General features: G+C 38.4%; 1 protein-coding gene across 1 annotated transcript in view; it reads left to right on the top strand.

Annotated features, from left to right (window-relative positions):
* Positions 1-27820, top strand: part of IPMK (inositol polyphosphate multikinase) — a 91607-nt gene that overhangs the window by 15895 nt on the left and 47892 nt on the right. The window contains exon 2 of the mRNA XM_072628916.1: positions 20797-20882. Coding sequence (XP_072485017.1) covers positions 20797-20882 — 86 coding nt within the window. The remainder of the gene's footprint in view (positions 1-20796; positions 20883-27820) is intronic.

Below are 27820 nucleotides of genomic sequence, written 5' to 3' on the forward strand. Positions count from 1 at the left end.
ATAGTTCTTTCAAAATTAGAATAGAACAGATGGAGGCTAATGACTTTATGAGAAACCAAGAAATCACAAAACAAAACCACAAGAATGAAAAAATGGAAGATAATGTGAAATATCTCATTGGAAAAACAACTGACCTAGAAAATAGATCCAGGAGAGACAATTTAAAAATTATGGGACTACCTGAAAGCCATGATCAAAAAAAGAGCCTAGACATCATCTTACATGAAATTGTCAAGGAAAACTGCCCTGATATTCTAGAACCAGAGGGCAAAATAAATATTGAAAGAATCCACTGATCACCACCTGAAAGAGATCCAAAAAGAGAAACTCCTAGGAACATTGTGGCCAAATTCCAGAGTTTCCAGGTCAAGGAGAAAATATTGCAAGCAGCTAGAAAGAAACAATTCAAGTATTGTGGAAATACAATAAGGATAACACAAGATCTAGCAGCTTCTACATTAAGGGATTGAAGGGCATGGAATATGATATTCCAGAAGTCAAAGGACCTGGGACTAAAACCAAGAATCACCTACCCAGCAAAACTGAGTATAATACTTGAGGGGGAAAAAGTGGTCTTTCAATGAAATAGAGGACTTTCAAGCATTCTTGATAAAAAGACCAGAGCTGAAAAGAAAATTTGACCTTCAAACACAAGAATAAAGAGAAGCATGAAAAGGTAAACAGCAAAGAGAAGTCATAAGGGACTTACTAAAGTTGAACTGTTTACATTCCTACATAGAAAGACAATATTTGTAACTCTTGAAACTTTTCATTATCTGGGTAGTTGGGATTACACACACACACACACACACACACACACACACACACACAGCACAGAGTGAGTTGAATAGGATGGGATCATATCTTAAAAAAATGAAATTAAGCAGTGAGAGAGAAATATATTGGGAGGAGAAAGGGAGAAATGGAATGGGGCAAATTATCTCTCATAAAAGAAGCAAGCAGAAGACTTTTCAAGTGGAGGGAAAAAGAGGGGAGGTGAGAGAAAAACATGAGGCTTACTCTCATCACATTTGACTAAAGGAAAGAATAAAATGCACACTCATTTTGGTATGAAAACCTATCTTACAATACAGGAAAGTGGGGGAGAAGGGAATAGGAGGGGTGGGGGGGATGATGGAGGGGAGGGCAGTAGGAGGAGGGAGCAATTTGAGGTTAACACTCTTGGGGAGGGACAGGATCCAAAGAGAGAACAGAAGCAATGGGGGGCAGGATAGGATGGAGGGAAATACAGTTAGTCTCACACAACATGACTATTCTGGAAGTCATTTGCAAAACTACAGAGATATGGCCTATATTGAATTGCTTGCTTCCCAAAGGGAATGGGTGGGGAGGGAGGGTTGAAGAGAAGTTGGAAGTCAAAGTTTTAGGAACAACTGTCGAGTATTGTTCTTACTAGTAGGAAATAAGAAATACAGGTAATGGGGTATAGAAAGTTATCTTGCCCTACAGGACAAAAGAGAAGATGGGGACAAAGGAAGGGAGGGATGTTAGAAGAAAGGGCAGATCAGCGATAGGGGCAATTAGAATGCTCAGCGTTTTGGGGTGGGGGGAGGGGAGAAATGGGGAGAAAATTTGGAACCTAAAATTTTGTGAAAATGAATGTTAGAAGTTAAATAAATAAATTAAAATAAAAAAAACAACTAAAAAAAAGTTATTTTATAGTTTTCCCAAGGTGAAAAATTTGTATTAAGATAGAACATAGTTATAGAGCTTCCAAGTTCAATAAACAGTTTGATTCACCAAACAGAACCATGGTCACTGAAAATGTAGGCATGCCCCAGAGAATCATTTTCCCCAAACCATCCAAACCTCTTTTAACCATTACCTTTAAGCCTTAGAGTTAAAGTTCAAAGAACTTCTTTTTGATTTGGCCAAAAGGTGAACTCAGGAGATAAACCTTTATAGACAGTAAATAGAATTCATCCTTCTCGGTCTGATCATTAATCAGCTCCTAAAGAATCCTCTAGAAATTGGTTAAGGCTTCAATAAGAATTATGCAAAACAATTTCATTATTTCCGAATTAACATGGGATTTCAGACTAAAGTGTTCTAATTTTCTTTTGTTGTATGTCCTGTAAAGGAGGAAGTTAATTGGGAAGTAGGGCTCCATATGCTTCCATACTTTGCACAGTGCCTGTGTAAAGTAAGCACATGACAAATATAAATTGAATTGAACATTGGTCTAGTTTGGTGGGTCTTAATCAAGCTCTTTTTAGCTAATTCCTCTACAAAAGATACAGATAAATAAGTTGCAATTATTTTCATGGCAGCTTTTTGTAAATCCTTATTGTGTTAGGATATGATTGAGTGATTTATGGAGTGTTGAATCCCTCTGTCCTTGGTTGCATGGTGAAACCAGCTCCAACTCTGAGGAGAAATCATCAAACAACTTCTTGGCTGCATCTCCCTTTTGTCTGGGTGTAGCCCATGTTTGATTTAGAGCAGAACTGTCAAGATTGATAGGGTTCGAGTAGGATGCCTACTTGTTGGTCTCTGGGACAAGGATCTCAGAGTACCAGCCTGCATGTTAATGTCTATAGTCAGCTGAAAAAGCCAGGTAATTCTTGTAGTATTCGCTGTCCTTGGGACTGACACGGCTCACCCTGCAATCCCTGTGGGAGCAGAAGATGCCACTGTGTGTGTGTGTGTGTGTGTGTGTGTGTGTGTGTGTGTGTGTGTGTGTGTGTGTGTGTGTGTGTGTGCGTGTGTGAGAGTGTGTGTGTGTGTGTGTGTGAGAGAGAGAGAGAGAGAGAGAGAGAGAGAGAGAGAGAGAGAGAGAGAGAGAGAGAGAGAGAGAGAGAGACGCATTGGATTTTAGTTTAAAAAAAGAACTTGGATCTAAGAGATAAGTTGATCTCATTCAGAGTAGCTAGTAATAACTGCATCTGCTCTCAGAATGGATGCTAATTTCAAAAACTCTTAGGCCCCTACATCTCCCCACCCCTTACCCTTTTTGCTAATAGATGGCTCAATACTGATTTCTCTCAGAGAGAAAGTAGATCATAAATCTTAGACTTTTTATTCTTTATTTTTTCTGGTTTGTTTGAAGATCTAATAAAGGTGTTAAATTTGCTATTCTTCATTATTCACTATCTTTACCTACTTACTTGTTTTGTGATTGAGCATTAGACATTAATAACAGTACTGATTTTTTTTTTAGACAGTCATATGCTGGAGTAAGATTTCCTCCAAAGTGCCAAGTTTTGAGTTTACCTAGCCTAGGGTGGGGAGCCTGTGACCTCGAAGCCACACTGAATCCAAACTTCACAGAACAAATCCCTGCAATAAAAGGATTTGTTCTGTAAAACTTGAGACTCATTCAAAAAGCCATACCCAAGGACCCAGAAGGCCATATTTGGCCTTGAGGTCACAGGTTCCCCACCCTTGCAGGGTCTGCCATTCCTGGTAATGTTTTGTGAGGGGGACCCATAGACAGGAACTGTTTGTTGGCCAGTAGATTATAAAAGTTGCCTCCTCTGTTATATTACATTGCAGTGTGCTGAGCTTTGAGCCGAGTAGGTAGTAAAACTATTTAGTGATTGCATTTTTTAGCTGTAGATGTAGATTTCTGTATTTCCAATAAAAGCATACTTAGATAATGTTCACCTTTTTTATCAGATCATTGTTGATGATTAAACTGTCATGATTCAAAGTACAAAAATTATGGTATACTGTCATAAGCCACTCCTAGTTGTAAAGGATCTCATTCTACTTTACTTTGCTGTGGCAACTGAATTTATTTGAGTAAATTCTGTAGATGAGACTGATCATTCAGTAAATTGTTAAGAATGTTATTTTATTAATTTATTGAAGGTAATTTAAATATTAGTCATAGATTTTAATTTCCGTGTTTTTGAGGTAATACTTGGTGGTGAGATTTTTTTTTTTATACCTTTGAAGGAAGGAGAAAATTAATTTTTTAAAAAAGTCATTCATAAACTGCTTGGTCATAAACACAATTGTACTTATGTTCCAATTTACTAGCGTAGGATTATTAAAACAATCACTAGGTGGGGAAATGAAGTCTTGAAAATAAACCTCTCAGCTGCTTCAGATGAGTGATCTTCCATTCAGTGCCCCCTGACCCTCTGAAAAGTGTGGTGTGTCACAAAGGGTGCGGGGTGAACCATCAGTTATTTTAGAAGATTTTTTTTCAATAATTAGTTCTAGAACTCTTTTAGAAAGGGTACTAAAAAATTAATGTGATATTACTGTTGCAACAGTAGCTTCTGATGTCATTTCCTGTTCCCATTTGCTGAATAATTGGCTAGAAATAGTAAACATTTTAATGGAATTAGATTCCCGTTGATAACTATTCCATTTCTATTCTCAAAAGAGGCTTTTTACATGCTTTTTTTTTGGGTCTTCCCATCAGTCATTTCAAACCCTTGCACCTCCTCCTTTGTGAACAAATACAAATGATACACACATCAACCACATCTGATCCATCTATGTACAATTCTTTGTCCTACTCCTTTGTTGAATTGTCTGATTTCTGGAATCATCTCTATTTTTTTAGTTACTCAGCATAACTATGCCATATTATTATGATATTACTGTAGTTATTGTATTATTTATTAGAATCTTTGGAATTAGAATGAACAAAATCTAAAAATGTTTCCTTGATTTTGTTATTTTCTCTATAAAATCCTTTGCCAAATGCACATTATCCAATGCAGTGCTGTGCAGTAGAAAATGGTTAAAAAAAAATTGGAGTTTATATAAGAGAAAAATCTATGATTAGGAAGAATTTGTCTCAGTGGTTATAGTGGCAGCAGGAGCCCATCGCCATGTAAGAGTCTTCATTGATGCCATTGACATACCTAATAATGATGAACAGTTGAATTTATTGGCATTCAGGTGTCCCTCCCTCTGTAACCACTCTTAGCATCTCCCATTTTCTCTTATGTTCTGTAAGTGTATTACCTTTTATAGCCTTCCCTCCTTTTCTTCTCACCAATAAATAATCCCATCAGTTTAATTGTTGATATAGATTGAGAGATGCTCATTTTTATTATTATGTATTGTCTCAATCTCACCTTGCTCTTCTGTCAGCTACCTTGCTTTTATATACAGTTTATTCACTATGAATCCTGTTAATATTTCTTGAAAGGTTCAGAGTTTCAGTGAGAGCTGCTGGCCCTTTTTATAGTATTGGAGGTGTCAAGCAGGGTTCTTGTCTCCCTACAAAGGAGAGTTCCAAGGGAAATGAAATTGGCCAGTAATCTCATCTGGAAGCAAAAGTAAGGTCTTGGTGCCTAACGGTTTGGTGACTACTGTGCCCCCCAACAGTGAGGGATGGAAACAGAGGACCATGAAGAAAGGTTTAGGAAAAAGCATGACAGTATTGCTGACAAACAGATGTGATCATCTGCACCATCCTGGAAACAGAGCACTGTCCTGGTCCCCAGAAAGGGGAGGCTCGATCTTTGGAAACCTCTCACTCTGGGTAATAATGGCAACAACAGAACTGTAATTGACTGTGTAGTTACTTATGTATGTTCTCATTTATTTCTCATAACCACTTTGTGAGATGGGTACTAGAAGTGTAATTTATAGATGAAACTGGGGCATAGGTTCTAATTTCCCCATTTCAAGTCACATCGCCAGTAAATGTCAGTTGGAATTTGAACCCAGGTCTTGACTCAGGCTGCTTCTCTTTCACTCTCCATTACTGCTTAAACCATATTTTTTTGACCAATTGAGAGGCACTCATTTTGAGCCTAATTGTTTGCACCACAAAGAGCTGCCATAAATATGTTAGTAAGATATTGGACCTTTGTTGCCATCTTTGCCTTCGTTAGGGTTGATGTCCAATAGGGGGATTGTTGGATCACAGAGTGTGGACAATCTTAGGCACTTTATTTGCATAATACCTAAGTTATGTCCAGGATGTTTGGACCATTTCACAGTCTTGTAGCGTATCAATGTGCTTGTCTTTTCCATATCTTCTTCAACATTGTTTTTCCAGTTTGTTTGGTTTATGGTGAAATCTCCTTTGTTTTCGTTTTTATTTCTCTTGCTGACAGTTATTGGGAGTGCTTTAATATGATCATTTGTATATTATCAGTCTCCTTTGGAAAACCATTCATATTGTTCACACTTTTTTACGTTCCTTACTTTTCTCATCTGTTCCAGTGACCTCTTGTCCTTATAGTGGAAGGGTTTTCTGGGGCATTCATTTGGGTCAATTCTGTCAGTTCTGTAGGTTTCAGGCACTGCCATTTCAATTCTGTTTCTGTATTGATTTGATTTGTACAGAAGCTTTTCTCATATGTATTCAAAATTGTCTGTTTTATCTTTTAAATGTGTCCTTGTTTGGTTAAAATTATTCCCCCAACCATATCTGTGTGAGGTACCTGGCCTTGTTTCTTCTAACTTTTTCTATGGTTTGACCTTTTCTATTTCGATTGCATGACAGTTGGGAAGTTTTGTATTATGGGGCCTAAGGCACGTGTGCTAAACCACATTTCTGCCAAACTACTTTTTAATTTGACCAGTGATTCTCATGAAAAAGGGAGTCCTTTCATTGTCATGAAAAAGGAGCAGTAACTTAGGTTCTTCGGTTTATCAAACACTGGACTACTGTTTTGTGTTTTTAAAAACAAACTTTTATTACTATTTTTTCATTTTTCTATCACGCACATTTTCATTCTTATCCTTTCCTCTGCCAGAGAGTCACTCCTTTATAAGAAAAAATAGGAGGGGGAGAAAAGAGTTCATTGAAATTAACCAACATTTTATATGCATTTGTATGTAAAAATATGTAATTATATTCCATGTCCCCTACCTGTAGTTCCCCAACTCAATGAAGAATATGGGGAGACCTTCTTATATCTTTGAGGTCAAGCTTGATGTATTATATATACATTGTATCTATACATGCATACCTATAATATACACATGCATATATTAAATATGTACATGTGTACATATGTGTGTATATATATATCCATATAATGGTTTTTTTTATTCTGAACTTAACAGTAAACAAAATGAGCTTTTCCATATACTTAGGAGAAAAGAAAAAGAGGATTGAAACTTCAAACCTTGGTTATGTCCAATTCTCTTTTCTTTTTAAGTATAATTGAACACATACCTCAAAGCCATTCTGCTTGCCTGGGATTCCTTCTGGCCTGATGTTCTTTTCTGTGTGATTTTAAAAAAGCTCCAATGACCTTCTTTTCTTTTCTCTTTTTAAATTTTCTTTTTCCTCCTTCCTTTCCCATGAACCCTACCTTTAGCCTTCCTTTCCCTCCTATGTCTCTCCCCCAGTTGGAGAAAGAAAAAAAGAAAAAAAAATCTTGGTAACAAATATGCAGAGTAACTTTCTATTCTCATTTTTTTGGTTTCTTTCTTTTCTCGTCTGTTCCAATGACCTACTTTTCTGTTGTTTTTTTTTTTTTAACCAGTACTAAATAGTTTTGAGTGGGTACTTCTTTGTAGTCTAGTTTTAAATCTGATAATGCTATGTTCCCTTCATATATATTTTTCTTTAATCCCTTGAGATTCTAAGGCCATTGAATCTTCCAAATGAATTTTCTTATTCTTCTAATTGTGGCCTGAGTAGTGAGTAGCTCGTTAGCTATTTAAATCTCCCTTTATTTCTGTCAAGAGTATTTTGTAGTTGTATTTATATAATTATTGTATGTGTCTTGGTAATCTGACTTCCTCTTTTTTTTATTCAGTTTGTAATTATTTTGAAATTTGTCTTTCCGTTTTTGTTATTGCTATATAGAAATGCTGATGATTTGTGGATTAATTTTGTATCCTGATGTTATTAATCATCTAAGTTTCTCTTCTGATTGTTTTTGGGGGACTTTAATGTCAGCTGTAAATGTGGATAACTTTGTTGATTTTTATATCTTTGATTTTTTCCTTATTTTATTGACACAGCTAGCATTTCTATAACTATACCAAACAGCAGTAGGGAAATGGGGCATCAACGCTTTATCCTTATTTGTACTGGGAAAATTTCTATGGTAAACTTTTCCACACTGAAAAAAATGAGTTTTTGTTTTTAAATGGATGCTTTTGATCCCACTGGAGAAGGGCTTTTCCTTTAGGGGTTAAATAAGAGGCAGTGTGGTGGAGTGTGCAGAAAGCTGGCTTTGAAGCCAGTGCGATTTGGGTTCAAGCCCTGCCAGTGGCACCTAATGACTGTCCTTTTTTGTTTTGTTTTGTATTGAATTGAAGGGCAAGTCCTTTAGTTCTTAGTGCCCTAGTTTGTTTTGTATATCTTTACTTCTTGAAGAGGACCATGGCATCAGGAAGGCAATGCCATGGCTTGCAAGGAAATTGGATTTAATCGAGGGAAGGTTGTGCAGTCACCAGCCTCAGTTTCTCTTCAGGAGCCATCTGAGTCCAGTGGCAAGATAGAAATCAGGACAATTGGAGATGGCCCCCAGTGCCCTACGCCACTCCCAAGTTATAAACTGCATAGGAAATAAGTAAGCTTTAACCTATGCCAGTGAGGTTGTAGATCTCAATGCCCTACTTAGATTTTGTGAAAAGTTTTTCTCTATCTTTTGAAATAACTTTGTAGTTTTTATTATTTTTCTTGCTATACTATTTTCCTAATGTTGAACTATCCTTGTATCCCTGGTTTGAAACCAGCTTGGTCATAGTAAATTATTTTCTGGCCATATTGCTCTTGTCTCCTTAAATCAAATTCTGTACTGAGGATTCTATTTTAAAAATTTTTTTGCATCAATATTAGCGACTTTGATCTATACATCCCTTCATCTTTGTTTGCATATCAGATCTATATTTATTTGATGAAAGGACTTTGGAATACGTTCTCTATGTTCGATAATATTTTAGTATAGATATTATTATTTAAATATTTAATAGAATGCATTTGTAGATCCATGGCTGGAGATTCTCTAGGGTATTTTAATTTGCATTTCTCTGAGAAGCAACTTGGCATAATGGATAGAACACCAGATTTAGAGCCAGGGATGTACAGAATCAAATTCCGCCTCTATTTCCAGGGAAAGTCACAATCTCTGTGTTGCCCAATTTCCTCATTAGTAAATTGAGGATCACAGTTATCTGCAGTCTCTGTCTCCCAGGATTGTGAGGCTCAAATGTATGTAAAATTCTTGACAAACCTTAAAAGGCTCTTTCCAATCCATTTCCTTTTTTTTTAAATTAATAGGTATTTATTTTTGGTTTTCACTCCCTCTCCCACTGATGAAAAACCTTTGTAACAAACATGCAGTCAAGCAGAACAAATCCCTTTACTTCCAGTCCCTGCCAAATGGGTGATCCTAAAGCCTTAAGTGATAGACTTATTATCCCTCCTCTGCTCCAAATGCTTCAGTGTCTCCAGCTGTCTCTAGGATCAAACACAAACTTCTCTGTTATCACTTGAAATCCTTTGCATTCTAGCTGCAACCAGGATTTTCAGGCTGATAATAAATTACTCCTTCATGGCTACAGGCAGTTGGGTGACCTGGTGAATAGGAAATCTACCCTGGAGTCCAGAGTACTTGAGTTCCAAATTGACCTACTGATACTTACTAGCTGTCACTTTGGGCAAACCTTTTTCTGCCTCAGCTTCCTTATCTGTAAAATAAAGATAATAATACTATCTACCTTCCAGAAATTGTTGTGGGGATAAAATGAGGTAATATAAATGAAGTATTTTGCAAATCTTAAAGTACCATGTATGTGAGCTATCATCAGTATGAACTGTGCAGTCCAGACTATTTATAGTTTCTCCACTTAAGTGCCACCTTTTAAAAAAAATTAAAGTAAAATTCTTGTTATTAATATACATGATCAAACCAGATTCTTACATTGTCCTTTATCTAAAAATATTTCTCATTCTGTACTCTGCATCCAGAACCTCTTAGGCACAGGGGCAGGTAGCATGCTTTATTATGCATTCTCTGGAATAGTGTTGGTTCAGAGTTCTTATTGCTCTCAGTTATTTGTTTTTGCAGTGTTGTACAGATTGTGCTGCTGGTTCTCGTGACAATTCTCATCAGTTCAAAAAAGGCTTTCCAGGTTTCTTTGAAATTGCTTCCTTCATAATTTCTTATGTATTCCATTACATATAAATCATAATTTGTTTATCTATTGCCTAATTGTTGGGTACTCAGTTTCCAGTTCTTTTCCTACAAAAAAGCTGCTAAAAAGATATTTGTACATTTAGGTTTCTTTCCTCTTTTTTTCTCTTTTTCAGGCATATCTCTAGTGTTGGTATTACTGGTGGTAGTGGTATCTAAGCCCATTGCAAATTTTAAAGTACTATATAAATGCTGGCTATTGATTATTATTATTGATTATTATTGGATCAAAGTAACTTTTTGGGCCTAGTTGCAAATTGCTTTACAAAATGGCTAATGCATAGCTATACCAATAGTGCATTTGTACATCTTTTTTCCTGCAGCCTCTCCAGCATTTATCATATTCATTTTATCAGCTTTGTCAATCTGGTGGGCATAAGGTGTGGAACCTCAGAGTTTCTTTAACTTGCATTTCTGTAGTTATTAGTGATTAGAAGTATTTTTTCACATGGTTACTGATAACTTGAAATTCTTCCCTTGAAAACATCATGTTCATATCCTTTGGTCACTTGACAATTGAGAAAAGGCTCTTTTTCTTATAGATTTGAGTCAATTCCTTACATGTCTTGGAAATGAAACCTTTATTAGAGAAGCTTGTTGCAAAGATTTTTTCCCCAGTTGTTTCCCTTTGCTTTTTAGCTATACTAGTTTTTTATTTAAAAACCTTTAAAATTTTATATAATCAAAGCTGTCTGTTTTAACTTATGTAATCCTCTCCATCCCATCATGAACTCTTTCCCGCTTCATAGACCTCAAAGGTAATTTCTTACTTCCTTATTTTGTTAATGATGTTGCCCTTTATACCTAGGTCAGTGTACACCTGGAGCTTATCTTGATTGGTGTGAGGAGTTGGTATAAATCTAGTTTCTGCCAGACTGCTTTCCAGTTTGCCAGCAGGTTTTGTTGAATTGTGAGTTCTTACCCCAGGAACTCAGGGCATTGGATTTATCAGTCATAGGGCTACCAAGTTAATTTGCTTCTCTGTATTTTCTACTGATTGGATTGATTGAAATCTCCCATTTCTTAACCATACCAAATTGTTTTGATATTACTGCTTGAAGTCTGGTACTGTTAGGCTCCCTTCTTTCCCACTTTTTTCATTATTTTCCTTGAGATTTTTGATATTTTATTTTTCCATATGAATTTCATTTTTTTTCTAGCTCTCTAAGGTAATCTTTTGATAGTTTTATTGGTTTGGCTTTGAAATTTAGATCGTGTTAAGCTTTTTATAATTTTTCTGGGGCTGTCCATGAGCAATTAATATTTCTCTTGTTATTTAGATCTTCATTTCCATGGAAGTTGTTATATTTTATATGTTTTATAGTTATTTTAAATGCACTTTTTTTCTGTTCAGTTTTGTTAGTAAATAAATAGAAATTAAGTAGCATTTCGTGATTGCTTCAGTTGTTGTATACCCCATTCACTTACTCTGATCACTTAGTGTTTTGTTTTTTTTTTGGAAACATATCCTGTATGTACTTATATGCTATATGAAGGTGTAGGACTGTTTTCATTTTTCTCTTTTTATCCCTTGTGCTTAGCATTTAGTAGGTACTTAATAAATGCTTGTTGATTGTGTTGTAGCCTGCTCAGTGCCCATTGTGTGCTCACGTCTCTTCTTTTGGTTGATCTTCACTTTGAACTCTTTGAAGACTGTGGTATTCCGTGACCTATTGCTATATAACATTACTAAAAGAATATAGCATATGCAGAAGAATATGGTTCCTGGATTTGGTTGTTCTGGCCAGTAATGTACATTTCTATTTATTCATGCTTTCTCATCTATGCAACTCTTGCCATGTCCTTCCATTTAAGATTTACTCCCATTTAGAGTAAATGATCTACCCAACATTTTCTAGGCCTTCTTCCCCTTTACCAAATATCAAGAGAACAGTAATGGATTATTTGGGCTGCCCATGACATCTCTCTCCCTCTTCATGGTCAACCCATCTTTTCTTCCTATCGTACGTTTTTCTAATAGTTTTTATACCTAGGAGAGTATTATTAGCAATATGAACCTTTGTTACAGGGAGATCCTCAGGGTCATTAAAAGTCCGGAAGCCACCCAGCCTGCTTGTGTTTAGTGCACTGTCCATTTGCACTTAGGTGTTGATGATCCACTTGTGGGTTGTCTCTCTACCTGCATATTGTAGTCTGGACAATAAGTGTTCTTCATCTACTTCATTTATTCATCCTGAACAGATAGGTCAAACCCTTATGAGTTATTGTGATTCTTATTTACTGTGTTGTGCCATGTTCCTGAGTCTGAAGAACAAAGCCATCCATAAACAAGAGTAGCAGGAGGGGACTCAGCTTCTAGAAGAATTATTCTTCCATTATCTCTTTTATATCTATAAAGAGATTTTGTATTATTTAGATTTATGTGTGTGAGAGACACCTTGTTGAAGGAGAGCCTCAATCTAGTGGTTTGTTCTGCTGAATCAAATGCTTTTTTTGGTAGTCAGTATACAGAAAGCACAGTGGGTTCTTGTGTTCTCCACACCTGTAAGTCAGTTATATAACTATAAAGATGTGATTTGTTATAGAATTACATATTATTATTTCTTAGTAATGAAAGTATGCTTGCTTCATTTTGAGGGTAAGGTTTGAACTAATTTCTTGCCTTGACTGGTTATGGGAATTAGTGGCTAGATACTCTTTTTGTTGGTTGAACTAATTTCTTGTGTTGACTGGTTAAGGGAATTAGTGGCTAGACACTCTTTTCGTTGGTTGAAATTAGGCTGTTAATAATGTAGCTTCCATGTGGTGAATCATAAAGCTCCCCATAGCAAGTTTTTAAAAAAAATACATTTTATTGATGTCCTTTGTTTTAACATGGACAAAATTTCTTTTAGTCTCTCCCTTTCCTCTCGGAGAGCCACCCTACATAACAAATAATGTCAGTTGTATATGTGAAGTCATACAAAACATTTCCATATTAACCACATTGCAAGAAAAATAAAGAAAGTGAAAAAAGTATATTCAGTCTGCACTTAGAGTTCCTCAGTTCTCTCTGGAGGTAGATGGCATTTTTCATCATGTGTCTTTTGGAATTGTCTTAGATCATTGTCTTGAACAGAGTAGCTAAGTCTTTCATAGTTGATCTTTTTTTAAACATTTCTGTTACTACCTATAGTGTTCTCCTGGTTATGATTACTTTACTTTGCATCGGTTGATATATCTTCCCAGAGTTTTCTGAAACCGTACACCATTTCTTATAGCACAGCAGTATTCCATCACAATCATATAACACAACTTGTTCAGCCATTCCTCAGTTGATGGGCAGCCCCTCAATTTCCCATTCTTTGCTCCTACAAAAAGAGCTGCTATAAATATTTTGTATATATAGTTTCTTTTCCTTTTTCTTTGATCTCTTTGGGATACAGACCTAGGAGTGGTATTTCTGTATCAAAGGGTATGTATGCTCAGTTTGATGGCTCTTTGGATGTAGTTCCAAATTGATCTACAGAAGGGTTGGATAAGTTAATAACTCCACTAATAGTGTATTAGTTTCCCAATTTTTCCACATCCCGTATGGCAACAAATAATATTTTTTAAAGAAAAAAAAGAGAAAGAAATTAGTAAAGCTAATGCTACATCCAGTGCTCCATGTCTGTGGACCCTTCACCTTTGCAAAGGTGTGGACTTGGGTTTGTCTTCTTATTCCCAAAGGTATGCTTGTTCTTTGCAATTTTGCAACGTTCACTTTTTTTTTTATTTAGCTTTTAGTATTCATTTTCACAAAATTTTGGGTTACAAATTTTCTCCCCTTTTCTCCCCTCCCCCCCCAAACGCCAAGCATTCTAATTGCCCCTCTGACCAATCTGCTCTCTCTTCTATCATCCCTCTCTGCCCTTGTCTCTGTCTTCTCTTTTGTCCTGTAGGGCCAGATAGCTTTCTATACCCCTTTACCTGTATTTCTTATTTCCTAGTGGTAAGAACATTACAGTTGATCCTAACGCTTTGAGTTCCAACTTCTTTAGCTCCCTCCCTCTCCACCCCTTCCCTTTGGAAGGCAAGCAATTCAATATAGGCCAAATCTGTGTAGTTTTGCAAATGATAATAGTTGTGTTGTATAGGACTAACTATATTTCCCTCCATCCTATCCTGTCCCCCATTACTTCTATTCTCTTTTGATCCTATCCCTCCCCATGAGTGTTGACCTCAAATTGCACTCTCCTCCCCATGCCCTCGCTTCTATCATCCCCCCCCACTCTGCTTATCCCCTTATCCTCCACTTTCCTGTATTGTAAGATAGGTTTTCATACCAAAATGAGTAGGCATTTTATTCTTTCCTTTAGTGGAATGTGATGAGAGTAGACTTCATGTTTTTCTCTCACCTCCCCTCTTTATCCCTCCACTAATGAGTCTTTTGCTTGCCTCTTTTATGAGAGATAATTTGCCCCATTCAATTCTCCCTTTCTCCTCCCAATATCTTTCTCTCTCACTGCTTGATTTCATTTTTTTTAAGATATGATCCCATCCTCTTCAATTCACTCTGTGCACTCTGTCTCTCTGTGTGTGTGCGTGTGTGCATGTGTGTGTGTGTAATCCCACCCAGTACCCAGATACTGAAATGTTACAAGAGTTACAAATATTGTCTTTCCATGTAGGAATGTAAACAGTTAATCTTTAGTAAGTCCCTTATGACTTCTCTTTGCTGTTCACCTTTTCATGGTTCTCTTCATTCTTGTGTTTGGAAGTCAAATTTTCTTTTCAGCTCTGGTCTTTTCATCAAGAATGCTTGAAAGTCCTCTATTTCATTGAAAGACCAATTTTTCCCCTGAAGTATTATACTCAGTTTTGCTGGGTAGGTGATTCTTGGTTTTAGTCCTAGTTCCTTTGACTTCTGGAATATCCTATTCCATGCCCTTCGATCCCTTAATGTAGAAGCTGCTAGATCTTGTGTTATCCTGATTATATTTCCACAATACTTGAATTGTTTCTTTCTAGCTGCTTGCAATATTTTCTCTTTCACCTGGGAGTTCTGGAATTTGGCCACAATGTTCCTAGGAGTTTCTCTTTTTGGATCTCTTTCATGCGGTGTTCTGTGGATTCCTTGAATATTTATTTTGCCCTCTGGTTCTAGAATCTCAGGGCAGTTTTCATTGATAATTTCATGAAAGATGATGTCTAGGCTCTTCTTTTGATCATGGCTTTCAGGTAGTCCCATAATTTTTAAATTGTCTCTCCTGGATCTATTTTCCAGGTCTGTTGTTTTTCCAATGAGATATTTCACATTATCTTCCATTTTTCTATTCTTCTCTCTTTGTTCTGTGATTTCTTGGCTTCTCATAAAGTCATTAGCCTCCATCTGTGCCATTCTAATTTTGAAAGAACTATTTTCTTCAGTGAGCTTTTGAATCTCCTTTTCCATTTGGCTAATTCTGCTTTTGAAAGCATTCTTCTCCTCATTGGCTTTTTGAACCTCTTTTGCCAATTTAGTTAGGCTAGTTTTCAAGGTGTTGTTTTCTTCAACATTTTTTTGGGTCTCCTTTAGCAGGGAGCTGATTTGCTGTTCATGCTTTGACTTCATGTCACTCATTTCTCTTCTCAGCTTTTCCTCCACCTCTCTAACTTGATTTTCAAAATTCTTTTTGAGCTCTTCCATGGCCTGAGCCCATTGAGTGGGCTGAGACACAGAAGCCTTGATTTCTGTGTCTTTGCCTGATGGTAAGCATTGTTCTTCCTCATCAGAAAGAAAGGGAGGAAATGCCTGTTCACCAAGAAAGTAACCTTCTATAGTCTTATTTCTTTTCCCTTTTCTGGGCATTTTCCCAGCCAGTGACTTGACCTCTGAATATTTTCCTCACACCCACCTCACCTCCTGATCCTCCCAGCCAGTGTTTGGGGTCTGAGATTCAAATGCTGCTTCCAGCCTCAGGGCTTTGGGCGGGGGCAGGGCTGCTATTCAGTGTGAGATTAATTCAGATGCTCAGGTGAGGGCAGGGCTGCCTCTCAGGCTCAGTTCCCTCAGGGAGTTTATGCACAGACCTTCAACAATGGATCCAGGCTCCTGCCTGCTTGGGGAGCCCTGGTCTGCCGCTGCCCCTCAGCTTCTGTCTCCCGAGGGGGCCCGAGCCATGGGGGCACCCCACTCCCTCCTCGACCCGCCAAAGGGACTCTCTCACCGACCCCCGTCACCTGTGGGTGGAGGTACTTGTGCGGCCGCTGGAGATCCCGTCCCTGAAGCCCGCTCGGATCTGTTCCTCTCGGTGCCGCGGCCACGGCAGGGCTGCACTCAGCTCCCAGTCCCGGCGCCCAGTCCGCAGCACGAAGGACCTCCCACGAGAGGTCTGCAGGTCTCTCCGGAACAGAAATCTCCCTTGCCCCAATGCTCTGTGGCCTCTGGGTGCAGAATTCGCCGTGAGTTACTTCTTTGTAGTTGTTCTATGGGTTGTGGGTTCGGAGCTATGTGTATGTGCGTCTTTCTACTACGCCATCTTGGCTCTGCCCCGGTCCTTCATTTTCAAAGAAGACCATGACATCAGAGAGATGATGACATGATTTGCCCAACGTTCACTTTTGTGGTAATGATTTTCAGTTTACATCCATGTAGTCATTGCTTATGTTTTCTTCTTGTCTTACTGACTGCCCTCTTCATCAGTTTATGTCAGTTTTTCCATGCTTCGTCATATTTGTTGTTTATTACAGCACAGTGATAATTCCATTATATTCATGTGCCACAATTTGTTTAGCCATTATCCTAGTGTCATCTACTTTGTTTCCAATTCTTTGCTACCAGAAAGAGAAAAAGGGTGTATATGGGGTGTTCAGGGAGGACTAGCACTTCTGGTATGAGGGCTGTTCATTCACCTTTGGTGTCTACCTTTCTCCCAGCTCTCACTTGTGGCTCCAAGAAGCTGTAACATATAGTGGCCACACCCTGGGAAACCATCTTGACTGATGGGCTAAACCAAGTTGAGGATAATTGATGGGCTTCAGATCTGTTGATGAAGTTAGGGGGATGTCTACCTCAATCATGTGAAGACTTCGTCCAACTGAATAGGTGGATGAGAACAGCTTGTTCCAATGACTGTGAAGGTGGCTGAAGAAGGCTTTTTGGATCATTAGAACTTGGTCAGACATTGAAGAAGTGGAGGTCATTCACTGCCTCCTGGGCCATCAGTGGTTGTCTTGACTTTTGTCTTGCCACTGGACTTTGATGACTGGGAGAGTAAGGCTAATGACTTTGTGCAATTCTGCCTCACTTAAATCCAGTTCACAATGACCCATGATGTCATTGCCCTCTTCCAAAATGAAGGATAACACACCAAAGAAAAAAATACTGCTATAAATATTTTGGTGACTACGGGCTTCTCATAGCATTATATACATTTGTTGTGTTTCATATTAGTTCCTCAGACACACCTTATCTGTTCCTTGTTATCTCTTTCCTATTGCCCAGAGGAGCTAAGCATGCTGAAAAATGTGTAAAACAAAAAGTTTTGAAATGATTGCCTCCCTGATTCCTGTATTCTACCTGCATCAGTTATGGTAGATAAAGGGTAGAGGAATTGTATAAAGAATCTAGTAAGATCCTCCAGATTAAATCAACAGACACTTTCATTCTCTATGATTAATGCTTGATTTGAATAAGGTGGAAAACATGATTCAGACAGAAGGAATGAGAGAGTCCAAAGACTTGTAGACTACATAAAAGCCTCATGCCATCTTTATATACTTTCTGTGAAAAAATTAGTAGGCCCCTAGACCTAGTGCTTATTGAGAAAAACCAATAATATCACAAAGCATGAAATTCATCTCATTATTGTTATTGGAGTCATCTCTGATTCTGTTGCCTGTTTGTATTCAGACTACTCTGCTAAAGTAAAGATAAGTAGTTAAAAGCTATAAGAAGGAATAATAAAGAGAAAAAATATGGCTTGCAATTGAAACAGCTCATTCCTAAACTATTTAAATAGGTAGTTGACAATGAAAAGTAGGTAATTTGACAGCAGAAATGACATCAGCATCAATTATAATTTTATAAGGAAGTTTTAACTGATATGAATCAATTCTCATTACAAGGACTTCAAAAGAGCCTACGTCAGCAAATAGTTGATAGAGATGGCAGCCTGAGGCAACACCAGTTTTCAATATAAACTTCTTGATAAAATTTTAAAAGGAAGAATTGATAGATGATAAGATGTGTTGCTTCATAAGTCAGAATCTTTGAAAGAAAACCAGTTCAAAGAAAGTTTGGCAAGTGATCCAACTTAGCAGCCATCCTGAGCTGAAAATGGAAGGATGAAGATTTAAAGATTTTTGTAGCTGTTTTCATCATCAAGGACAGTAGAGCCTCCATATTTGGTCTCTAACATTTTTCTGGGTGTAGAAATGATACTGAAGTTAACAAGGGGACACACTGCAGAATTGTTGCCAGAACACCACCATGGAGGAGTCCAGTGATGGAAGAGGAGAAATTAATAGTGAAGGGATCAGTTCACAAGTATCTGATCACAAGCCAAAGGTATGGAAAAAAGCCTTGGGCCTTATTAATGCTGAAAAACTATGAAGGAGAAAGCATCTACAAGGTCTGGCCTATATGTTTTTATCCTTCTATACAAATCTTTGAGATTTATCTGCACCTGGATAGTTGGTGAATGATACTTTAAAGAAGTCACACCACCAGGGTGTGACCCCATCAGGGCAGGGACAGTCTCACTTATCTTTGTATCCTTATCACATAGCTGGCATGCTGACTCATTGGATGATAATTCCAGAGCTGGAAGAGGTCTTCTATCTCAAAGCCCTCTTTTAGACCTAGCAAGTTCTTGGTAAATACTTGTGGACTGATTCACTCCTCAGTCATCTTACTACTCCTGCCCTACTCCTTCCATTCTGCAGTGTAATGGACCCCTGTTTCTGTTACTGATGCCTTTTTTCTTTTATTTGGGAAGAGGACCATTGTCATCATGGGGTGATGTCTTGACTTGCATGTGAATGGATATGAGAGGCAGAGTTACATAAAGTCGTCAGCCTCACTCTCTCTTTCAGAGTCATTAAAGTCCAGTGACCAGATAGAAGTCAAGATGTTGAACAATAGCCAGGATGCAGTGGATGACCTTGGCATTTGACCAAGCTCTAAGACATAGTCACTGGAACAAATTATTCTCATCCACCCATTCAGCTGGGGAAAGTCTTCACCTGATTGGAGTAAATATCCCCTAACTCACCCACTGGTTTGAAATCTTTCAATTACCCTCAACCTAGTTTAGCCCGTCTGCCAAGATGGTTTACTAAGGTGTGGCCACTGCACATGCTGCAGTTTCTTGAAGCCATAGGTGAGAGTTGAGTGACAAGTAGACACCAAAGGTGGAAAGCAGCCCTGGAAAGGTTTTGGCAGGCCCTCACACCAGAGGTGTTAGTCCTCCCTGAATACCCCATATACTTGTTGATATCTTTTAGTTTTATAGCACCAGTCAGTTCTGTATTTATCCCTCATCATCCTGCCTTTGTACCCTCTTGTAACAAAGAAAAACATTTAAGTGAAAGAAATACAGGTCCTGTGCCCATGCCTGACAGTGTATGGTCCATTCAAACTTTCTGCCATTCTGCTTCCCCTCTGCTCTGCTGAGATGACTGAATTTCTTGGCTGAGAATAGAGGAGGAAGGAGATGTTTTGTTTTATTCCTGTCTTGATCTTCCTCCTATTCACCTCCAGTGGCTCGCCCAAAAGATTTTTCCTCCACTGTCTCTTCTCTTCACGCTCTCTTTATCTACTGGCTGACTTTTCTGAGGAAATCAGGAGGCCTACTGTAATAGAGTGCTGGACTTTGAGTTCAAATTCTGCCTGTGAAACTTCCTACGTGTGTGACCCTGCAAGAGTCACTTAACTTTTTTGTTTGCCTCTATTTCCTCATCTGCAAAATAGGGAATAATAGTATTTACCTCATAGGGTTGTTGTAAGAATCAAAGGAGAGTATGTGAAGCACTTTGTAATCCTTGAATTACTTTTAATATGCTAGCTATTAATTATAATAATAATACTAAGACTAAAGGGGAAGGGCTGCTATGATTATTAGCACTTACTAGCTGCCTCATCTTGAGCAAATCAGTTAAGTGTTTTAAATCTTCATTTGCTTCATCTGTAAAATGGCAAATCATACCAATTCACCCAAACGAGATTTTTATTACGTTCAAATGGGAAGTGTGTAAGAGGGCTTTGCAAACCTTAAAACCTTTATAAATGGAACATCCATTATTGATTTTTGAAAACATTCTACCTCCCTTAATGTATATGTTTATGAAAGTTTTTGTAATAGGAGGTTGGTATGCAAAAAAGACTCCAAATGAAATTACTTGGGGGTAAGACATTAATTCTGCTGTGGTGGATAAAATGCTGGGCCTGGAATTAGGAATATCTGCATTTAAATCCTGCCACTGACAGCAGTTGACTTGACCACAGTCTATTCCTTTAATATCTCAGTGCCTTAGGCCCCTTCTGTGTCTTTTAAGTTATGGACCACTTGCTGATGTGCTTGGGTGGAGAGAGTTTCTATATTGGATGCCATACAGTGATGAAGCCATAGTTCTGAACAAAAAAACCAGAAAAAAACAAAGTACAAATATATATTAGTGGGGGAAAAATGAGATTTATAAAAATGTTCCATTTACTTTTTCAGCAACAGATTTCTGCATGAAAGCAAAATGTATCTATATCAAAGTGTTGACAGCATTCCTTTTTGCCTCCTAGGTATCTTGCAGCATCCAGATGGCACAGTCTTGAAGCAGTTGCAGCCACCACCTCGAGGCCCAAGGGAGCTGGATTTCTACAGCACAGTAAGAGACCTTGAATGGGATGAATTTTGTAGTTTGGAGAGGATCATTCCAATTGCCCTTTCCTAGTCTGTTTGTGAGATGGTTCAAATCCTTTTGTTACTCTAGAACTCCAGTTATTTGGGCCACATATCAAGTAGTGATTCTACTTGAAAAGTAGTTCTTTTTTTTTTTTTTTTTTTTTATTATTAAATTTATTTATTTAACTTTTAACATTCATTTTCACAAAATTTTGGGTTACAAATTTTCTCCCCTTTTATCCCCTCCCCCCCCAAACACCAAGCATTCTAATTGCCCCTATGACCAATCTGCTCTCTCTTCTATCATCCCTCTCTGCCCTTGTCTCCATCTTCTCTTTTGTCCTGTAGGGGCAGATAGCTTTCTATACCCCTTTACCTGTTTTTCTTATTTCCTAGTGGCAAGAACATTACTCGACAGTTGATCCTAACACTTTGAGTTCCAACTTCTCTTCCTCCCTCCCTCCCCACCCCTTCCCTTTGGAAGGCAAGCAATTCAATATAGGCCATATCTGTGTAGTTTTGCAAATGACTTCCATAATAGTTGTGTTGTATAGGACTAACTATATTTCCCTCCATCCTATCCTGTCCCCCATTACTTCTATTCTCTTTTGATCCTATCCCTCCCCATGAGTGTCGACCTCGAATTGCACTCTCCTCCTCATGCCCTCCCTTCTATCATCCCCCCCACTCTGCTTGTCCCCTTATCCCCCACTTTCCTATATTGTGAGATAGGTTTTCCTACCAAAATGAGTGTGCACTTTATTCTTTTCTTTAGTGGAATGTGATGAGAGTAGACTTCATGTTTTTCTCTCACCTCCCCTCTTTATCCCTCCACTAATGAGTCTTTTGATTGCCTCTTTTATGAGAGATAATTTGCCCCATTCAATTTCTCCCTTTCTCTTCCCAATATATTTCTCTCTCACTGCTTGATTTCATTTTGTTTTAAAGATATGATCCCATCCTATTCAATTCACTCTGTGCACTCTGTCTCTATGTATGTGAGCGTGTGTACATGTGTAATCCCACCCAGTACCCAGATACTGAAATGTTTCAAGAGTTACAAATATTGTCTTTCCATGTAGGAATGTAAACAGTTCAGCTTTAGTAAGTCCCTTATGACTTCACTTTGCTGTTCACCTTTTCATGGTTCTCTTCATTCTTGTGTTTGAAAGTCAAATTTTCTTTTCAGCTCTGGTCTTTTCATCAAGAATACTTGAAAATCCTCTATTTCATTGAAAGACCATTTTTTCCCCTGAAGCATTATAGTCAGTTTTGCTGGGTAGGTGATTCTTGGTTTTAGTCCTAGTTCCTTTGACTTCTGGAATGAAAAGTAGTTCTTATCTTGTGTCAGGATTGTGCATTTGGCAGCTCACATCCAAGAGGAGAGCAAATTGGTTTGTTCTGTCAGACCACTGTCAGGAGATGCCTGGTAGGCTGTTTTGGCTGAGCCATTAATGATCTTTATGATCAGAAGTCAAGGAACCTTGGTTCCTCACTTCGTTTGGGAGGCAGTTGAACTTGAAGTGCTTTTCTCCAACAGCAGTAGTAGGAAGTAGTGTCGAATGGTAGTGATGTAAGGAAATTAATGATTGGAAAGACGCCTAGAAGCTCATCCTATCAATTCTCCTGGGCCACTTTTCTTTCAGTGCTGTAAAAAGGTTCAGAATTGACTTTTTGAGTGACCTATTTTTAGCTTAGGTTTATATTGTTTTATATATATATAGTAATTCTTGTAATATGGGAGGCTCTGCTCCTGGAGCTCTGGATGAGGAAACAGGTTCTCAGTCAAGCTCTGCTATTGCATGGGTTTCATTAGCTCATCTAAGGGCTGTGAATAAATGGCAGTTTGAGAATTAAAGTGAATAGAGAGGGTAAAATGCAGGGGCTGGGCATATGAGCACAGAATGAAACACTTCCTCCTCTTGAGAAGCTTCTTTCCGACAAGGACAGACGACGAGCCCTAGGTAGTGAAGAAGGATATTTTATTTCCAGTCTTAGATCTAGGATTCTGCTGCTTCTTCCCTGAAACTGGGAGGGGTTGGGGGAAGGGGCAGGTATGGAATACATGATCTCAGAGTTTTCTTTTGTCTCATTTTCTGAGCCAAGTGATTTTGCTGGTGTGACTGTTCTTTCCTTAGGTGGTCTTTGTGAGTTGCTTTGGTTAAATAACAAAACAAAATCTCAAACTCCCCTCCGGTGGTCAGATGTTGGTGACATATTTCTTCGAATATAGTTAAATTGATTCTCAGAATACATGTGATTCATCATGTCCTTTGAACTCTTTCGAACAGCTAGGGTGGCTAAAGCACTGGACCTGGAGTCAGGAAGACCTGAGTTTAAATGTAGTCTGAGACACTTATTAGCAAAGTCATTTAACCTGACCCTTGGCAAGTTATTAACTTCAATTTGCCTCAGTTTCCTCAACTATAAAATGGGGACAACAAAGTACTTACCTCCCATGGTTGTTGTGTGGATCAAATGAGGTAACATTTGGAAAGAGTTTAGCTGTGCTTGGCGCATAGTAGGTGCTATATAAATAGCTATCATCATCATCACCAATCATCATGGTTGTCATTGTTATTATTATTTCCACCTTGGTAGGAATCATTGTAGTTTGTATTTTCCATGTTTGAAAGTTTACCTTTGTGGCATTGGAATAGTTCTTGTGCTTGTCCATGTATCCATATCTATATATATAAATTTTCTATACGAATGACATAGATTAAATTTGACTAATGTCTAGGAGCCAGGAAGAAAAATGAGAAATTTCACAATGTACAGTTGTTTCTTGGGAGAAAGGTTTTCAAATATAATCCCTTGTTAGGTACAAAAATACCTTATTCCTTCATGACAAGGGTTGGTATTAAACAGTATTTACTGAGCCTTTATTCTTTCACGAAAATGGAAGGGCATATTCTTACATAACTCAAATTCCATTTGATTATTATTTATTCACTGGGGTTAAGAACTGTAATGAAGGCAGAAAACCTTTCATTTTTATTATGACTAATACTGAATTAATCTTGCCCCCTGCCAACTTGTTCAATAACTAACTGTGACATAAGAGTTTGTCCAGCTCAGGACCTGGACATTTGGAGTAGTATATCACACCTGCATTTAATTATTTAGTGATCCAGTATGTACTTAGCTTTTCCCACTTGGTTTTCTATTTTGATGCCTTTAGTATTCGTTAGGGTGTGTCTGGGTGCATGAATGATTAGATTGTTGGCAATGTCATGAGTGTTGATGTATTTCTGTGTCTTAGCATTGTTAATTTGTTTATATAGTTAAGACTGTGACGCCCATTTATCCTTAATAATTGAAGTGGATATTTCACAAAGGAACTAGGAATGACTACTCCTGCTTTTTTGGGATCTCAGTTATAGGGTTTGCTTCTCACAAATTTAAGAGATTTTAAAAACTCTTCTGTTTGGCATTTAAAGCCCTTCACAACCAAGTTCCAGCTCACCTTTTCAGGCTTATAATACACAATGTCCCTTCACTCAGCTCTCTGATCTTGCTCTTTGTTCACTCCCTTCTATATGCCTTTGCTCTGGTTGTCTGTCCCTGTGCTCTGTACTCACTTCTGACTCTTAGAATCTGGAATTTTCTTTCAAGTTCAGCTCAAGCACCATCTCCTGCAGGAGGCCTTTCTTCTCTCTCCCCACCTCCTCCTCAACTGCTAGGACCTTCTCTCCAGAATGACCTTGTATTATTTTGTATATATGTATATGTGTATGTGTGGTTGTATGATAGAATGAATGTAAACTCATCAAAGGCATTCATGTTTCATTTTGTTGCACTCAGTGATCAGCAGTGCCTGGTCCATGGTAGACATTTAATAAATCCTTCTTGGTTTATTGACTTACCTGAAGTGAGCATGAATGATATTGGGGAAGTTATTTAATAATTATTATAATAAGCACAATTTATAAAACCCTTTGAGATTTGTCCAGCATTTTGCCTACATTACAGGCATCATCACCACCTTTTACAGAAAGGAGACATAGAGTAAGAGAGGGCTGGTCTGGGAATCTCCATCTTGGGAATTCCCTGTTAATGAAATAATGGAGCTGAGTAATGGCTACTTCTAGGAGGCAAGCAAGTGAGTGAACTGAGAGCAGAGAGGGGGTTTTGCCTTTGATCACACAACTAGTAAGGGTCAGAGGTAATGTGAACCCATGTCTTTATGATTTCTGGTTCAGTCCCCATCTGTTACAGCCTCCTCAAGCCTCCTAACCACTCTGGTGCCCCATGTCCTCATTTTCAAAATGAAAGGATTTGGACACCATAGTGTGGAAGGAAGAGACCTTTTCTTTAGTTCCATGAGGCTTATTATAATGTTGGACAGTGACTTGGAAAGGTGGTGGTTGATGGATAGAGTCAGGATGAAAACCTCACCTTTTGGTGTTCTTCATGGAGCCACCCTCCCTCTCCAACACTGTCATTTATTTTGGTCTTTACAGTCTGAAAGCACTTGGCATGTATAATCTCATTTGGACCTCACACGAACCTTCCGACATAGGCATTATAGGCATTCTGCTCTGCCTTTTGTGGATGAGGAAGGAAGGTAATATGGAGTAGTGTGTAGACAGGTGACCTTCGAGTCAGGAAGACTTGGGTTCAAGTCCTGCCTCTGACACTTGTGGTTGTGAGGCCACAGTGAATCACTGAACCTCAGCTACTCGCAGACAAGTTATTGAAGGGCTACCAGTTGGCAATGTGGAAAGTGTCTGAATTGGGAATTCTTTCTACTGATGTGATCACAGTTCTGGAGCAAAACTGTCTTTACTGTACCTCTTCAATAAGGAGTCTGTCTGTATGTTTCGGGACCACACATGCAGTCTACGTCAGGTCCAGCCCTCAGGAGACTAACTGCCCAAAGGAAAAGGCAGAATTCTGTAAAGGTTAGATTTTAGCTCCTGACCCTGCTCTCCCCAAGGCAGTGAAGAGAAAGGAACTCATAATATAGTATAAATCAGACAGAACATGGATATTTATTCCACAGAAAGGAATTACTGGACATAAAGACCCACAGAAGTATACGCTGACATTAGGAAACATACCCCAATGGCAGTAATGGTTGCAGTGAGGCTCTCCTGGGAAGCTGAAATTTAAACATTGGAAAAGAAAGAAATTTTTTATGTTTCAACTTGCCTCCCTCCCCCCCCCCCCCCCCCCCCCCCCCCGCATTGTTATATTTTGGGAAGCCAGGCCAGGGATTGGCCATGTCTTCTGGGTACGAGGCATTTTCTGGAAGACCAAAACTCCTTGCCACCAGTCAGCTCTAACCGAGGGACCCAGTCTCTCCAGCAGGATCTCAAATTCACAGGGTTGCCACCATGACTGGACATGTCAAGCTTAGCATTTCTGTCTGTCACCTTTACTGTGTGGACCCTCTCTTCTAGCCGCTATGTGGCAGTGATGGCCATGGGGCCAGAATGGGGGAAAGGGGACTTCCATTCCTTGTCCCTCAAGGGGTAGAATTTTAATTGCTTCTGTATCCTAGAAGAGAAGAGGTGACTGAAGGCAGGTCACCCCACTGAGTCAGCAGCTCCTCCTAGCTGGGAGCAGGCAGGCCAGCTTTTGCTCATGCCTTGATATATATATATATATATATATATATATATATATATATATATATATATATATATATATATATATATATATATAGTGTTCCTAATTGGAATCAGCTCTGAAAAGGTAACATAAGTCAGAGCGTGAAGTGATTCACTGTATATATTCAGTTGCTTTATACAGAAATTCTTTTGGGGAATCTTAACTCATTTAGAAATCATCCTTGGTCAGTAAATAATATTAGTGCAAGCAGTTAGCTGCTACAAAATTATTCACGTAAAACACCAAAAGGAAGAGGCACAGGACATTATTTTATCACTGTTTATGAATTTCTTATCAGCAATTTGCAAAGCACTTCTCACTTGCAGATTTATCCTAAAAATTAAATGTGGAGAAGGGGAAGAAAGAACTGATTTTAGAGTTCTCTACTTTATTTCTTATCACTGTTATTTGCAGAACTAATTTTAGAGTTCTCTAATTTATTTCTTATCACTGTTATTTGCAATCTCTCTGTTCTTGAAGACATAGCGACATTTTCTGTTCTGTTAAAATTGCCTTGTCTTCCAACAGAGGTAAAACCAGAGGGGACTGGTTCACCATGCCCTTGGACGTCTAAGCAGGCCTTTGTGCTTTCCAGGGAATCTAACCTGGGAAGGATCTTGGTCATCTGCTTCCATGATTCTGACAATGTGACTGGCCCATCTGGGTTTGGGATTGCAGGTTGCCTGTGCTGCCTGATTCCTCCCAGAGTACTATCAGAATTCTCCATCCCAGATGGGATTCTTGAAGGAAAGGTGACATGGTTTCTCTTTTCTTGAACTTTTTGTTACTTGTTGCTGTGGCTAATGCTTTTGATTATCAGTCAACATGACATATTACAGATGGAAGGGTGGGGATTGTGGAAGGCCTTTCTTTTTATTGGCAGTTCGTTGTTATCAAGGCAGGGAAATTTAACAAATGCTACACTTCTATCTTCCTGTGTCTTCCTGAGCCTGGCATACCTCAGATATGTTAAAGGTCAATAAACACGCAAATGGTAGATGAGACAGTGGCCAACAGAGGACCTTCTTAGAGGTTAAACTTTTGTCATTGAAGACAAAATTTGGCTAAAGAGAAGCATTTAATGAGAATTATCAGGCACATGGGGAAATTGTTAGCTCAGTAACAAAAATATAAACAGATTGGAATAAATTCTTTTAGGAGGAATAGAATTAAACATTTTTTAATGTCTTTTGATTTTACTTTGCCATTCTTTGTGGCTATATTACATGTCATTTCCTCCCCCTCTTCACTAAGCTCTCTCTTGTAATAGAAAAAGTTAAGTAATGGAAATTGTGGCTGCTT

This window comes from Notamacropus eugenii, chromosome 1 (assembly GCF_028372415.1).
Source record: "Notamacropus eugenii isolate mMacEug1 chromosome 1, mMacEug1.pri_v2, whole genome shotgun sequence".
Lineage (NCBI taxonomy): Eukaryota > Metazoa > Chordata > Mammalia > Diprotodontia > Macropodidae > Notamacropus > Notamacropus eugenii.